Source organism: Calypte anna, chromosome 8 (assembly GCF_003957555.1).
Source record: "Calypte anna isolate BGI_N300 chromosome 8, bCalAnn1_v1.p, whole genome shotgun sequence".
Classification (NCBI taxonomy): Eukaryota; Metazoa; Chordata; class Aves; order Apodiformes; family Trochilidae; genus Calypte; species Calypte anna.
This window is the reverse complement of record NC_044254.1, coordinates 25409111-25425988: the sequence shown is the minus strand read 5'-3', so window position 1 is coordinate 25425988 and position 16878 is coordinate 25409111. Positions and strand designations below refer to the sequence as shown.

Genomic DNA, 16878 nt, shown 5'->3' with positions numbered 1-16878 from the left:
AACACCTCAACAATTCATAAGGAAGGGTTCATTTGAGGTCTTAACTTTTATGTAGATATCCATAAATCAATTGAACAATTTTTAATGGTCTAATAAGATAAATGGTAAAATATTGGTCCCTAGCTCATTAGAATTTCAATTAGCTAAATAATTAATTCATGGAGTCAAAAGGAAACAATCCAAGTTAATTTTTATTTCATCTACATAAATATATCTGCATTAATTCAGTGGAGTTCCATTACATCAGGGTTCTGGGTCAAAATATGTTACAAGTCCATTCTATTCTAGTTCCTATTTTATTCAGCTTTAAGCCACTGGGGTTTTTTCTACAAAGAACTGTGAGAATAAATAGTTTACTTCCCTCTTCAGTGTAACAGACTACTATATTACAATAAGAGTCAGGAGTGTTGTGTTGTGTGCACATTTTGAAATACTTTATTTAAGGAATATTCTTCTGCAAAGAATAAATAGGATCTGCTGTGGGTACCAAAACTTGGGCGGGGCAGTTCAGTTTTTAATACAGCAGCCTTTTGATGCTAGTCACTCAAGTTTAATAGTTAATGAAGCACAACAAAATGGAAGTATTTTAAGCTGCAATACAAAGGCCTTCTCCTACTATATTGCTCAGTTTTCACCCAGCTCTTGCAAGATCAACATTTCATTGTTTTTCCAGTAAGTCTTCCAGCATATATAAGAATTATGTTTCTCTTTGTCTTACAATTTTTTTCAAAACAACAGAAATAAACCTTATTCAGTCTATAGTTCCAGATGGTATTAAAAAGTGAGCAAGGAGCAGACCCAATTCTCTATCTTTCCTTTCCTACAAAAAATGTATTTCTGTATTTCTGCACTTGGTGGTTTCAAGAGCCTGCAGATGCAAAGTGTCAACATAGTTGACATGATGAATATTTTCAATTTTAGTTTAGGAAGTACTGGAGTATGAAGAATGCTTAAAGAAGGCTGGTTAGATGGTCTCACAAGACTGAAATACTCATTACAATGCACTGCAGGCATTACAACTCATTTAGGTAACCATAACATGTATGTGAACTTCATACCTTCAGTTAGTGCCCAGAGACATAAAGAAGAAAATAAAAATGTTCCTCATTTACTGTGTTAAACATAAGGTAAAATTTTTGCATCTTTACGTCTTTAATAATGTGATCTAAAGATAAAATATCTAAAGATAAAAGTGGTGTTTGCACTGAAAGAAATGCTGCTAGCAGCATTTGGCCTCTTAGAGGAAAAATACAAGTGATGTGCAGTGTTGGTTTCCTTCCTGCATAGTGCAGACTACTCCATACACACAGAAATATGGAATAGAACTGATCAAATGATATGGCAGGCAATACAATTTCTTAAGGGTTTCAGTATGGTGCACTGTTTCCTCTGAACAATCCTGTCCTTGGAAGGGATGCTAATTAGAGCCAAAAAAGTGAGTGCAAACACTTGAGCTCTGCTCATATAGCTGCTTCTCTACCACAGCTGACTCTTTGCACAATCCAAAATTAACAGCTGGGAATATCTTTCCAGGAATCAAAATTTGATGATCAACCAAGGGAATAAAAAAAAAGTCCATGTGTAATGGGAATCAATATCAGCATGCACTGTCACTGTACTTCTCCTGCTTAACACAGTCTTGGAGGAATTTTTCTCAAGGCAAAACCCCAAATCAGAACAGCAGGAATTAGAAAAATGGATTCAGCAAACAAGCAGAGTACTGGGTCATGGAGTCACCAAGCACACCAAGGTGAAGATTGTGGAATCTTATTGCTGAAGTTGCGTGCACTTGCATGTACAATTTGGGTAACCACACACACGAGTGACCTTTCCTGCAGGAACTTCCATGGTAATTAGGCAGGCAACTGGACAAACATTTGCATGCACGTGTACATGCCTAAAATATCTGACCAAAAAATCAGCACACAGTTTCAGTCCTTTTCTATATTAAGACACAAGATCAGAACACTGGGCAGCGTTTATATTGGACTGCCACTGACTTTCATAAGCCAAACATCTGGAGACTTCTGAACCTCCATTTTATAACCCACATTAATAAATTAAGTTAACAATATAACACAGTTTTCAGATGTGTATGTTTTTCTTGGAAAATATGTGATATACTTCAGACTTAAAAGCTGTATCATCTACTTGAAATCTCATTCTAGCTAACAGATCCTAAGCTGTTTCAAGTGTAACACTTGCCTATGACAACCACTTACTTTTGTGTATTTACAGTCTGCACTTTAATAAATTTATGTTTTAGACAGTGGGTAGAAGGTGTAAACAAGGAAGACATCCCATAAATGAAAAAAAAAGAAAAATAATGAAACTGTATATATAAAAAATACCATCAAGCATAAAAATTTAAGTTGGAAAAAAAGTTAACTGAAAATGAGGAATCTCTACAAGCCCCTAGTAGGCACAGAAAAGATAACTTTTTTCAGAAATGAACATGATTTAAATATATTCAGTGCCTGTTTATTTTGTGTGTGTGGTTATGCAGCTCTCTTCTAAATAATTTTAACTGTATTCTGCACAGTCTACTAATACAAGAAGCTTCTTAACCAGCACTTTGATTGCTGAGATTAGGACCTTGATAACTAATACTAGGTACTGGATGCACTGGCTGCCCTCTACTTCTGTTGAATTAAGGTATTTGCAGCACCAGCCTCCAGATCAGGCCATAATAGTGGACCTTAATGTAAAAACTTGGACAAAAAAAATTGTAAAAGCTCTGACATAAATGCAATCTTAATCTGTTGTGTTTAAGCTTTTCAGTGCTGAATCAGCTTGCATAGCTGCTCCAGTTAGCTCAGTTACAAATTGAAGAGTGTGGCAGCACAGGGCACAGGGGCCTGAAAAGGCTGAAAACCCCACTAAGGAGCTCACTCACTGGTGGCTCTCCTGTGTCACACTCCTTACTACCATTCCTAAACTTGTTAGCTGATTAAAAAAAAAAAATAAATTAAAAAACAGCCAAACTGGCCTTCAGCTGTAGTGATGAAGGCACAGGCCAACAACTTATCATTGCTATTTCATTTTCCAGAGACAGGTTTAGGACAATGATCAACGTCCTGGGAGATGCACTGGCTGCTGGGATCATGGCACACATTTGCCGGAAGGAGTTCATCAAGGATGGTGATGAGGTAACAACACCATGAGCCAGGGGATGCTGGCCATGTGCCCTATTACAGCAAAGAACCTTAGAGCCCTGGGCCTCCCAGTTGTTTCATCCAGTTTATAGAAGGTGTTTTAGGGAGAGGACAGAACTGGGCAATGTGCTGCTTGGCCAGATGGGGTGGAGAGGTCATTTTCCATGAGGTCATGCAAAAAGCCACTGAGTCTGCACACGGGCTGGGAGCAGGAGGAGCAGCAGTGTCCTGCAAATGCCTGAGTTGCTGGAACTGTGCAGCACTCACTGCCCAAGCCCTGACTGGCCAGTAAATTGTCCTTCTAAAAATATCACCAGCCACAAAGCAGGGTGACAAATGTCCTTGAGTGTTGAGTATAGGAAAAGGTAAAGAGGGAAAGGTATCTGGGAGTGGGTATATGCATAGTCATTAAACTCACAACGAAAGCAACAACCCTGGGTGTTTCAGGCCTCTGTGTTAGTATAATCTGAAGCCCCCATTGCAATAATTTCCTTACTGGACTAGCACAAGCTTATTGCTCCATTCTTGACCTCATTCTCAGGCACCTTAATGCCTCTAACATTTAATACAAGTCCCTCCTTACATCTTTGTTTCCCCTTTTCTATAACTTACTCCATACACCACACCTAACCTAACTCTATCTTTTGCTCCTGCTTCCCTCCACTCATATTTTTTTGACTCCTTTTTTTTCTTTCCTCTTTGCCATTCGTCATCCAGTCTTTCCCTTCACCTTCTCATGCTCTTTCTTTTAATCCATGACAGCAGAGATTCCTAATTCCACAAACCCATCATGCTTGGGGGTGCTAATCCCCAATCATTTCAGCTCATGGCAAATTCTCCCTGCCTTTCCTCCACAAATACAGAAGAGTTTAAGCAGAAAAGTTTCTTCATCGTGACTGATTCACAAGGCATGTTTAATTTCTGGGCAGCATTTGTAATACTGTACAAAGAAAACAGTACTTATATCAAAGTCTTATTTCTGTTATTATTTCTCCCACTTTACAGGCAGTATTTCTGGTAAATCCCATTCCCATGCCTTCCTGCAACATGCATTTAAAATTCTTTCAAGTTTTATGCAGAAAGACAGGCTTTTTCCTCAGAGGTACTTAGGACCCTCAGTAATTACTGATGACAGGATTAGGCCTGAATATATGAGCTACACATGTAGCTAGCTACAGAAAAACTAAACATATAACTTAATTGTAAGGTATGTAATCCTTTATGAATCCAGAAGTGTAGTTGGAGTTCCTGCATAACACAGGCCCCCTGCCATGTCATTGCTGAATTTAGAACTCAGAGCTCAAGAAGAAATATTTCAAGAATATAAAATCCCTCCTAAGGGATTATTTAGTCATTGGTGATGAGATTTTTCTTTGCATCATAGTCTATAATTGTATTAAAATATACCATTAATCTGCCATAAATATTGGCTGCATAATCTGTGGAGTTAGTAATATATACCCAAAGGCCAAATTTTCTCAGCTGCAAGCCCACCTCTTTTCTCTGCCAGTATTTACGTCTTATTTTCCCCATCAGAACTTCTGGTTTGATTTAGAGGGTACTTCAATATTTAATTTAGCAATCTGTCAATAAAATCCCTTTTATTTCTTTTGAAATGGTGCAAACTGAAAAGGTAGGTGGTAGTTTATTGGGTTAGAAGAAAGGCACAAAAACAATGTGGCAGCAAAAAAATGCTTATTGGTTTATGTAGTTGCACTCAAGAGCAATGACTGTGCACAGCTCAGTCACTGAGGGTTTGTATCTTTTGAACTTAGCCCTGCAGTTCTAGTCTTTTTTTACCCAACTTGTATCACTTTACTGATGCAAACAGTTATTACTGTGGGTATAAGTTAAATTAGAGTTGTGACAGAATTTGCGTTTTTACATACTCAGAGATATCTTCACTTTATCCAGAAAGTGCAGAGGCTCTTTAGTGTATTTGAGAAACAGGTTCTGGAAGTCTCTGGAGGTCCCAGATAATCCTGGTGAATGTAAAGCAGACCACAGGCTCTACAAGTAAAAATTCCTTTCCTGTTGTATATAGCAAAGAGTGGCAGTATTCCAAATCCTAATGCTTTTCACATAGGTGCCATTGATCTGTGAAACTAAGCCTATTAACGTTCATCAGATTGTGGCTTACCAGAGAAATGGCTGTGTGAAGACCATGAATGAAGCTCGTGGACCAGAAACAGTGAAAGGGTTTCAGCACCATATACCTGTACAAGTGGAGCAAGAAGAAGGTCCAGTGGAGAATCACACAGAGAAATCCAACAATAAAGACCACTGCACTATTGAAATAAATGAACTAGAAACAAATGTGTAACTGCTGCACTCAGTGGTATCGCGTACCCCAGTGACCTGATACCCGATCTCTACCTCACAGCTGGAAGAGGGACTCTTTGCCTTGAACAGGAAAATGTGGAATTATGGCCACCCTGCTTGTACTGGAGCTAGGAGACCAGCTGTGAACATCTGAAAGGCACAGAGCTTGCAAGAGACATGGGCTTCTTTAGATGGAAGATTTTACTACTGAAAAATTTACTAATGGATGACTACTGTTTTATTCTGCACTCATCTGACTCCAGTGTAGACTTTCACACTACTTTGGCTTCTTTTTTTTAAGTTTTTTTTTATTTGACCCTTTTTGATTTTCTAACCAAAGCCTTTTTTTTTTTTTTTTTTTTGAATCTCAGTAATTACAAACACTGTATTTATATAGGGTTTTTTGCTACGTGAAAATGTTTCACCAAAACTGCTAAAGGTATTAATTCTGTCTAATATCTGTTAAATGTAGCATTTGTGCTTAGTTGTAGAACAGCAGTAAGAAAGTCACATTTATTTCCTGATCTCAAGGGGTTACACACACTGCTAAAAAATGCTTCAAGCACAGGTGGAGCAAAACATGCATTTTTGAAAGAAAGCACAGTAAGGTAATTCTGATGGGCAGCCTTCAGTCAAGTGTGACACCTAACATGAAGAATTCCTGGGTCACTGCAGAGCACAGTTTACCTTTCAAGTGCCAGATTTATTAACCTTTTTTTAACCTAACTCTTCAGTAGAGTCAGTACCATGCACACGCAGGGGCAGAGGCTATGTGAGCTCTAATCCATAAGCACTGGTGCTAATGTGTCCTCTCCTGTAATGTCTAGGTTGTTCCACTGTAAATATCTATAAACCCAAAGCTCAAGCTTGTGAACCATATGCTTCATCTTAAGGGCAGACTGAACACAACCTGGAACCCAGTGATACTGAGTGATCTCGAGGTTTTCTGAGTTTGCTGTGGAAATTGACTTGTTATTTCTCATAATTCAGTGACTGAATTACATCAACAGTTACTCCCTTTCCACTGTCTGCTGAATCTTTCAGTTACAATAAAACCCACTATGTTTCCAATGCTTGTGATTGATAGAGAACATTTTTAATAAACCTGCCATTTCAAAACCAGGCTGTCTGTCCACTTCTGTTAGGGTCTTCTTATTTCTCTGCCAAAATGGAGTGTGGAAGTGAGGAGACCTTTTGAAAAGCTGGGATTTGATCAAGAGATGACACACTAGTTCATACCAATACACATGACACATTCTATTTATCTACTTGTGGTGTATCAGTTTTGGGTAACATGTGCCTGGTATTATAATATGCTCCTCTCATCTGTAGAGAAAAAATAACCCAGTCAAAAAAGGAGAATTCCTGCCAGAAATTGCTGCTGCTTCACTAGAAGAGTTTCATGCACATGATTAATGATTTTCCTGGGATATGCATATTTACCTCTTCTTTGAGTGCTCCTGTTCAGACTATTTCTTTTGTCACAGAGTAACCAGTTGCCTCAGAGGGCTGTACTATAGGTAAGTTAAATATCAAATGGTAAAGCCAGAAAGAAAAAACAATTATCTAATTGGCCTATAATTCCTAAAAAAATGGAGTATTAATTTGAGAATACATCTTGTTGGTAACTATTTTCCCAATTTGGTCCTGGAGTGAAAACAGCAAACACAGAACACAACTAATAGGGAAGAACTGGAACAACTCAGGACAATGCACTCCTGAAAAAGTCCTGTGCTGGACCTGCTCTGCAGTGTGCCATTAAAATGAGAGATTTGGGAGGGCTGAGGCTGATCTGTACCTCTCTGAACAGACAGGAGCATTGGCTTGACAAATGCAGCATCTGATACTTCCACCTCAGCTGCACTGGCAGCTCCAGGAGGTCCCCTTCATCCTTCCCCAGCTGTCCATTCCTCTCCTCACTGCCTCCCCTTCTCTCCCAGCTGCACAGACCCAATTATTCATGAGGCCAGACATAGAATGAGATGAGAAGTATTTTTAATTCAAACCAGTACACATATGGTTTTAGCACAGTCCTAGCAAATAGTTGTGTCAATGGAAGTGAAGGGGTGACACAGGGACAAGAAAGAGCAGCAAGGGATGGCACAGTGTAAGTGCAAGTGGAGGGGGCATCACCCAGCATCTCTGCATGGTGAAGTTGCCAGCAAAGAAAACATCACAAAATATCAACTTCACACAATCACTTACAGCTATGTGAAGTGACAGTAAAATCCTACCCGTCATTTATCACTTTACAATCACTTTACATAGATAGAACTTATGAAGAAAGGGGACAAATAGATCCAAGATTTGGAATGAGTACCTCTAGACAAGGTGGTCTTGGATGAGTCTACCCACACACCATGCCAAGGTGTCCTGGTCTGCCTTACCATCACCACCTTCTCCAGCCACCTGCAACCCTGGGCTAACTACAAAGTGTGAATCCTTTTGCCTGCTTGCCTGAGACAGCTCACTTAGAACCACAGACACTTAGTCTGACACTTCTCAGCTTAGTCTTGTCTCAAGAGGTCTAAGCCACCTCCAGTGCTAAGAAGCTGCAACTTCTACAAGAACTTCAGATGAGATAAAGCATCAAAGAACAGAAGGAGCAGACAGTTGAACTACACAAGTCCTACACAGTAAAAAAAAACATAATTTTGCCCTTTACACTCTGTTTGGTAAGCAGGGAATGTGGAAATCTCATGTGTGAAGGAATATTTTTATGGAATCAACAGGCTGTTTTAAATTAGCCTTCTGCATTCACACCCTATTCACAGACTATGCAGCTTTGCTTTGCTGATTTGATTTTAATTTTTTTTTGCACTATATTATTCAGATCTTTAAAAATTGGATTTATACCAATATGTACTTCCCATTCACCATTAAAATTCCACCATTCATAATTCATCCTTATCTGTGTGAGTCACTGCATCATGGACCTTGGAACTACTGTTTGGCACTTGATGTGTTGCTTTTCCAAACACTTTTTGGGGCAAGATTATTTTCGACTGCTGTTATCTGGGGCTTTACACCACAGAGGCAGCTGCAGTGTGGGAAGGAGGAACACAGTGGTCCAGTTGCTCACCTGACTTTTATCATTTGTGGTATCAAACACTGCTAATGAGAGTTCTGGTAAATACACATTGCTTAATGCAGTGTGACCTTGACTGGAGCAACTGACTGCTACTACAGTTATTCTGTACTACAGAACACAAACCACCACTGTAAACACTGAAGTTCAAATGATTTTTAAGGTAAGCTTTCCTCCATCTTAGCTGTCTTCTGTGTCACATGGTGTTTGTTGTCAAGCATAGTGCAATTAAACAGGCAGTGGGTTCCATATCACCTTTGCATGTATGGATCTGTTCACATTTTCAAGCTGTGATCAGACATTCTTCCAAGAAAAATTAGGAAGCTGTTGATTATCAGGTTAGAGTGCAAGCTTTGTGCTGGTAAATATGTCGCTTCCACTTTCAGAGCATAAAAACAAAGATGTGACCTTTATCGTCTCAAAAGTTTTATGCTGAAAAAAAACAACCAAACAGCCACTCTATCAATAATTGCATCAGTTTGCATGGAATACTTTCAAGTATATGTGGAAAGAACATATTTCTTAATTGGCAACATTCAACCTTATTTTGAAGTTGCCTCCCTGTGCTAAAAAGAAAGGGAACTTGGCCAATTAAAGTAGACTCAAGACACTCTAGGGGAAAGTGTTGAGGAAGGAGAGAAGATCATAAAGACATGTGGTGCACTGTATACAGCTAGGGAATAATTTGGGAAGTAACCCAAATTAACACGTAATTATCAGAGACAGCCATTTCATGCTGCTTAATTTGCAACTGCATTGTTATGGATGCACTATGAAGAGGAAAGATGCTGCTGCAGATTGTTGTGGCATAAAACATCTTTAAAGACTTCTCAAAACAGGTTCTTGAGAATTTTGCCACTGTCAAGGAAGTCTTGAAATGCTGAATTGCTTTAATAAATCCTTGTGCAAGAATTAGAACCGGGAGAAAGAGACCCAACCAGAGCACTTACACATCTCACTGCTCCCAAGAGCTTTTTGCTGCCAGCCCAAATAGAGAAGTTTATGGTACTAATACCACCACTCATATTCTCAGCTAGTCTTAATTGATGACATTTATATTACTTAATTGCAGCTAAGCTTAATTGTGTCATCTGAGTATGTATCCCAACATAAGATTATCTAAATAATTAGCTAGAATACTACATTGTAGACACACTCCATGCTATCCTGGCACTTCTAAAGCACTTAGAAAATACAGTGTCTCTGTAGCATCATCATTTGATGAGCTCTCTCTTTCAATTCTACAACAAATATTCCTTTTAGTCCTTTTTCAACAACAGAGAACAGATTTTCAACACTTTCAAAGCAGACCGAAAGCCTCATCTTTGAGCCAGATGGATTGTCTTGGAAATTACCTCAGCCCTTTCTGTACTTTCCATAAAAAATGAGGTAACTACTAACAGAAGGTGGTTGATGTGTCCAAGCAAAATTTGTAACCTGAGAATTGAATCTGGAAAAAACTCAGGCTGCCTTTGATCTTGCCTGATGCTAACTAAGTACTCCTGGGTCTGGGACTCTGCTGAGTGTCCAGGTGTGTTCCTACATCCAAGCAGTTTGCTTGCATTACAGGCACAGTGGCAATGAGGAGTTTCTCCTCCAGGCACTGAGCTGGCTGAGATCACAGCCCTCCAGCTGAGAATTAAATCCAGTGAGAGGAGAAAGCAATGTAGGTTTTTCCACTGGGATGCTACTGGTGCCTAACTTGCAGTGGGGGAGCACTTCTCTTTGCAGTCCTAATGGATAGAAAATATCTGGCTGTACCACAGCTGAAAAGGAGGCCACAGAGCAGGCAAAGGGAAAGCACCCATTTACTAACAGCTGAGCCACACATGAAATACACAGATTTCTCACTTTAGCCTGATCTCAAGTACCACTAAGAAGGCAACATATGCTCAAAATTCCATTTCCAACTACCTTGGACCATACTGATTGGTACATCTGGAATTTATAACAGTTTGTCCCATAAAACCCAAAATGGATGAGACCAAAAGAAAAGGAAGGCTGGTCACTGCTTGCATCCAGTTCATTACTCACTACCTCAGACTTTTCCTGGGATCTCATGGTCAAGTGACCACAAGAATGCAGGGTTTGCTTCCTATCTAAAAACAGAGAAAAAAAACCCTATTTTTCTAATTCAACAGTGTGTTGCATGGTAAGGATAAATCAGCTGAACAGTTACATAACATTAAAGGGTACTCATATGATTACCTCAGATCAGCCACTTCTGTCTGTCTGGAAAGCCAGGATCACTATCTACAGTATTCATAGAAATTGCCAGGCTCCTGTTTTAAGTGACAAAACCTTAGATTCCATCGTTTATAAAGTAGCAACAGTTGCATCCCCATAGCCTAGAAAATGATATATGGGGATGGGTTTGGTACAGCTGAGTCATTTGGCAGCCTGGAGTCACAGGATATTTCAGATATTTTGCAGGCTGTCAACGGAAAATCTTAGCAGGTTGTTACTGAGAGTGGTAGTTTGGGGAAAGAATAAAGAAGGCTTCAGGGAGATAAGATAGTGAGGTACTGCAAGGTGAAGCACAGTGTTTAGTCACTTCTGCAATAGAATTAAACCTTCTTTCCTTGCTAGCTCCAAGATGAGAGGGTACAAACAGCCAGAAATGTAGGGATAGACCAAGCCAACCCTCTCTTCTCAAAGCTTCTGCCACTAAAAACAAAGCAGACAGGTCTGCAGGCATCCCCAAACATCTGTGAAATCTAGTGGAAAAGACTATGTAGTTAATGGAACAAGTAATTTCCTCATACTTGTGATACAAAGAAAATTTGTACTCCCACAAAGCCTTTCAGTGGTAGGGCAGGCTGTCCTTCTCTCCAAACTAGCATAAGAGCCTTCAGTCTAGCACAACAACAAATACTGTTGCTTCAGTGTGTTCAGTTAAGTCATTACAAAACCCTGGGCTTCCCATGCCCAGGGAATTACAGGTGTGCTCAGGGAAAGTCACATTTCTGCCTCTCAGGTTCCCTCAGTGGAGTTTTCCTTCTGTAAAGTACAGAGTTCTGCATCCGTTGCTTTAAAAGAAGTTATCTTTCATAAAAAAAGAAGTATCTGCATTTTATTCAGGAATTAAATGTATGCTTGTGTCTGCCCATAATGCTAGCTGGAAGCCAGGGTTTGACCCACCACATGAAGTTAATTGTTGCTTTTGCATTTTCCTAATAAGGCTATAATATCTCTAACTTTTTTATTTTTCCCCCAAAGAAGGGTATTTTAATAAGATGGAAAAAAGCACGGGAAGCAAAACAAAAGTGGTTTATGTTCACAGATATCTCATGTGACATCTGCTACAAATATTGTATGGGCTAGATGGGCAAAATCAAAGGAAAAACAAGACCGACTTTGAGATGTTTCATTACGATTACATTGCTTCTAGTGGTTTTATTGGGTTTTACCACTAGGCTATTAAAAACATGTGGAAATTATACAGAACTAAGTAAAACTGGGCATTTTCAACCCTAATCTTCCATCTTCTTTTCCATTTAAATACCTTAAATGGTTCTTTTATATTTAATGAGTTTACCTACTTTACAGAGAGAGGAGGAAAAATCAAAGTGAGTTTTCCAATGCCAAATCTTTTAAGCTGTGGATGGTGAGGGTGTCCTGTGGTTTATCAACTCTACTGCCTTCAGCACGTCAGGAAAGTGCTTTGGGTTTTATCCCACTGCTCCATTTGAGTTAGAGAGACCCCATCACAAAGAATCACAGAACTGTCATGGATGCAAAAGACCTCTGAGATCACCACATCCAAAAGAAGAGGAGATATCTAGACTGCTATATAAGTAATCAAAGTTAATTTCAATCCTGTAGAAAATATATGACCTAAGTAAGATTTTTAGTCCAAACTTCATTGGTGACTGTCAACAAGCATGCAATTATATCCTAAGTAACTAAAGCATGGGACTCATAATTTCTTTTCTGCAACTGTAGCTGAGAATATTGCAAATTAATCTGAATTTTTATCAGGATCAACCTTCTCAACAATATCATAATCATATGCTAAAAACAGATTCTGGAACTACCATGGGGAAAACTTGAGATAGGCTGCACAACTGTGCATTAAAACAGCCTTTGCCTGATTCAAAACCATTGAAAGACTTTATTGATGGGCTGTTTAATGTCCTTGGATACTACTGAAGAATTTTTATGGAAACATTTTGTATACTGGATTATTAGAACACATTTATTGTCCACTGCCTCCACATATATCTCTCAGCTGGCTGACTTTACAATAGGAGTATGAATCAGAGCTACAGGGTACACCCGTACTTTCCTCACTAAAGGAAATGAAGTTCTTTAGGGAGTTTACTCACTGTTCTTATATTAGCAACATAAGAAGGCAATGACAATGATTTACATAAATTAATCCCATCAGAGAATGATCTCTTTGAAAAAACAAGGCTAAATTCCTACTATATAAAACTCGACGTATATGTTTTTAGAACAATTATCCCCAAACCCAGGGAGAAAGACTCACCAATATTACAGGATAGTGTGAAATCAATTAACAGCATAGGAGTTTTCCAAGAGACTTCTTCCATTCAAATACATTAGTTGTAAAATATGCCTTTATTCTTGTACTTTTTTGTAAGCAAAACTTGTAAAAAGATTCATGGACTCAGTCAACATGGTGACAAACATCATTGTAAACTAAACTCCTGTTCAACATCAGGAACCACTGTCAAAAGAAAGGAATTGTGAAGCTTCCAAACCTCTCTCTTTCCTCTGTCTCCATGTACCTTTGAGGAGCAGAAGAAACAGCAGCTGGATCCCAGGAAGGACACTTCCCATTCTTGTTCCCTTTTTTAGTACAGGTCCATAGTCTCACTCCTGCATGTACCTAACTTCTGCTACTCCAGATTCTCAGCCTTTTCAGGAAAAAGTCCCCTCTATCCCTTCTGCTAAGCAGCAGCAGAAGAGGGGGTTTGCACCACAGATGACTTAAGATCCAGCCTGCCACCCTGACTCCTTAGCACCTGCAGGAGCTGGAGGATCCTTTCTCCAACAGCCCTTCCAATGGACAATCCTGGAGTATTTGTGGGGGACAGCTAATGTAAATAACCTCCAAGTCCCCAGGGCTCGTAAAATACAGGACATCTTGACCCCAGCTTGGCTGGCTGACACAGAACCAGCTGAGAGGATGGAGGATGGCAACTCTTAAGGAGGAAGGAGCTCTGCAGAGATGCTGTGCCCTGACAGAGCTCTGTGGTGGCAGTGAGTCAGGAACTGCCCCTGTTCTCTCAAGAGAAAACTTTGCAGCCTTCCTCCTGCCACACCACTCCCCTATTCATATTTGGTCAAAATTTTTTCCTTTGGAGGTTCTTTTTTTAAACCTCTTTACTCACTTCTCCTTAGAAGAGTACCTCTTTACCACCTGTAGCACTTTTTTTTGTCATGTAACATAACACTTAAACCCCAACCACCAGAAAATGGCGGGGTGAGGCCCCCAAGGCAGGGCGGGAACCCCCTCACCCCACCACAGAAATGCTTCACCCTGCAGGTCCCCCCAGCCCCTCACCCTCTCGGGCAGCATGGTTGATGGTGCCTTCCACAACTCACCCCTCCTGCAAGATGAGCCTGGAGACTGCTGGTCACTCCCTGGTCACTCCCGTTGTTCTTCGCAGAGGCCTTGCCAGGCGCCATCTTGGCAGAGGGAAGGCCTGGGCCTTGTGCCACCTCCCTCCTCACAGAGGAACAGCCACAGCTGGGGGCTGGGCTGGCCTCTCGTCTCCTCATAGCAAGCAGGACAGCACCAGCTCCTTTGTGGGGCCTTTATCGGGCAGGAGGAGCCATGCACTGCTGTGAATTTGTGTGGCAGAGGGAAACGAGGCCACCTGGATCCACTCAGATCCCTGGCGCCTCAGCATAGGCCCCACCCGGGGAGGGAAAAGGGGCCTGAACTCCCTTGTGGGGAGACAGAATCTCTGGGGGAAGACACAATTCTATGATTCTCTGAATTATCCTTTTTTAGCCTCTGAATTAGCCTTTTTTTCCCCGAAAACCCCCAAATAACAAAGCCCTGGGGTTACCTGGAGGGGAGCTGTGCAAGCAGCAGCAAGGGGAAGGTGGACAAGATGGGAGCTGAGGGTGGGGCGGGCATCAGCTGCCCCTGTCCTTGGGAGGGCAGGGACATGGGGAAAGGAGCCTGAAGGAACAGGGATGAGGGGGAGAACGTCTGCAGCGAGGTTTGTGCACTTTGCAGGTAGCAGCTGGGCTACATGCCCACCCTCTGACAGGAAAGCTCATTAGCTGGGGGCTGTTTCTGGCACCTGTTGAGGGCTTCATAGCCCACACGCTGCATTTGTGCTCCTGTTGCTGTGATAAAGCACATCCAATCTCAGATAAAAATGCATTTTTCTCCTGTGTTGTGCAGTATCCTCCACCTTTAAAAGAAAAAACAGCAGATATACTTGCAGGTCAGTCTGCATACAGACCACACATGAATACCAAGCATGTGCAAACACATACTTTCTTAGGAATAATGCTGCCAACTGAGTGTTTTAAACTTCAGGCTTTCATTATCCATACATCTGCCTTAAAAAACCCTTTCTATTAGTTTCTTTCCCAAAGCTGAGCAATTCATAGGAACAAGTTACATGAAAATAATTCATGTTGTCTCCTTCTGGCACAATATCGTGGCCTAAGTAGACAACTTCCCCACTCTCATTTTCACTAAGAGGAAAAATAAAATTAGACTCTGTTCCTGGGTCCTGTTCCATTGCTGGGAAGTCTAAGTTCTCGTTGGACCTCAGGGTTACAGGTGCCAGCCACAGCCAAGAAAAATACGTCGGCTTTGTCTAGCAGACTTCTGACTCTTCCTCATCATCACTCATGAAGCTTCAATTCCTTTGAAAGAAACAAACTATCATTTTGATTTGAAAGTGATATGTCCAATGTGTGGGTGCTGATGATACCAGATAAGCAAGGAACGAAACTGGTGTTTCAACCTCATCAATCTCTTACATGACAATCAAAGTAATTCCTCTTGGGGGTGGAGGTTAAGGTGTTGGGGGAGGTTTTTTTTTTTGTTTGTTTGTTTTTGGGTTTTTTATGCTGGGAAATATTGTCCCCCTTAAATGAAAGATTCATTTTGCAATTATTTTGAAACAAACTCAGAGAAGGGTTCCCTGAATCTACTGGTCTACAGGATATTCCCCTTGAACTCTAGATAAATCTCTTTTGGCAAAGGTTGATTTAAGAAGTTTAGCAGTGTACGTATCTTTCTATCTTTCTTTCATCTTCTGTAATTTTGGGGTCTGATTCTACAAGTTGCTAAAATGTACCCTCACCCCTGCATTCACCACATCCAACTCTGAAGGGATTTGAGGGAATACTGGAGCATCTGACTTCTCATAAAAAGACAGTGTAAGGGACTGAAGTGTTAAGATAATTGAAGAGTTCTCCATAAGCCTGTATAAAACTGCATATTCTCAGCTTGTTAAGGAGTATAATAAATTGGTCTGTTTCACCAAAGACTGACAAAGCTGCCAGTGGGGTTTGTGGGAGATAGGTAATTGATTTGAGCTATGTTCTGTAAATATTTTACATAGAATTCCATCTCAAAGGCCAGTTGGAAGGCTATTTTATTGCTCAGCTGTATAGCTGATGTTAAAAAAATGTGGGGGGTTGCAAATTTTAGGGCCAAACTTTTATACTTTTCAGGAAGTAATCTTCTCTTCTATGATTCATGATTGTGTTGAATTGTCTGAGATAGGAAATGTCAGCCTGAAATTACTGTCATGTGTTATGGGAACCCAAAGGGAGAACTGTGAACTAGATTTTCTCCAGAAGAAAAAACAGCTGGTATAACATTAAGCCAACTGTATTTCTAAGTAAATCTTTGAATGCAGTATGCAAAACAATACATGTTCAATTAGAAAGCCTCAAACAAAAGAGCATTTCCTCAAGCAGATTAGCTAGTGTCAGGTGAAGGACAGAATAACCAAATAGGCAGCTTGCTATCCAGGTACCTCTGTAGCTCTTCTTTTCCTTGGTTTCTTTATTTTCCACGTTTCCTACAGGAGGTGAAAATATGCAGCACCATAAAATAGGTGATGCTTTAAGAAAGTGTGAGAGCATGCACTAGACTTGAACTAAATGAAGACATTTCTCTTAATTGTTTTCTCCTAAGACACCCTGCACTCACCTACCTCTTCTGCTTCATTAGTCTCACTTCTGACTCCTAAGGTGAATGATATAAAATACATTAAAAATTCTGCCACATGTATTAAACTGCAGAGAGTTTCTCAATCTTCTGGACATACCTTTAGAGACATTCACACAACTGCCACATGGGCA

The 16878-nt window shown here is 40.3% G+C and overlaps 1 protein-coding gene across 1 annotated transcript in view; it reads left to right on the top strand.

Annotated features, from left to right (window-relative positions):
• SLC1A7 (solute carrier family 1 member 7) overlaps positions 1 to 5478 on the top strand; it is a 45834-nt gene extending 40356 nt beyond the window's left edge. The window contains exons 10-11 of the mRNA XM_008502512.1: positions 3050 to 3149; positions 5242 to 5478. Of these exons, the coding sequence (XP_008500734.1) occupies positions 3050 to 3149; positions 5242 to 5478 (337 nt within the window). The remainder of the gene's footprint in view (positions 1 to 3049; positions 3150 to 5241) is intronic.
• The last annotated feature ends 11400 nt before the right edge of the window (positions 5479 to 16878 follow it).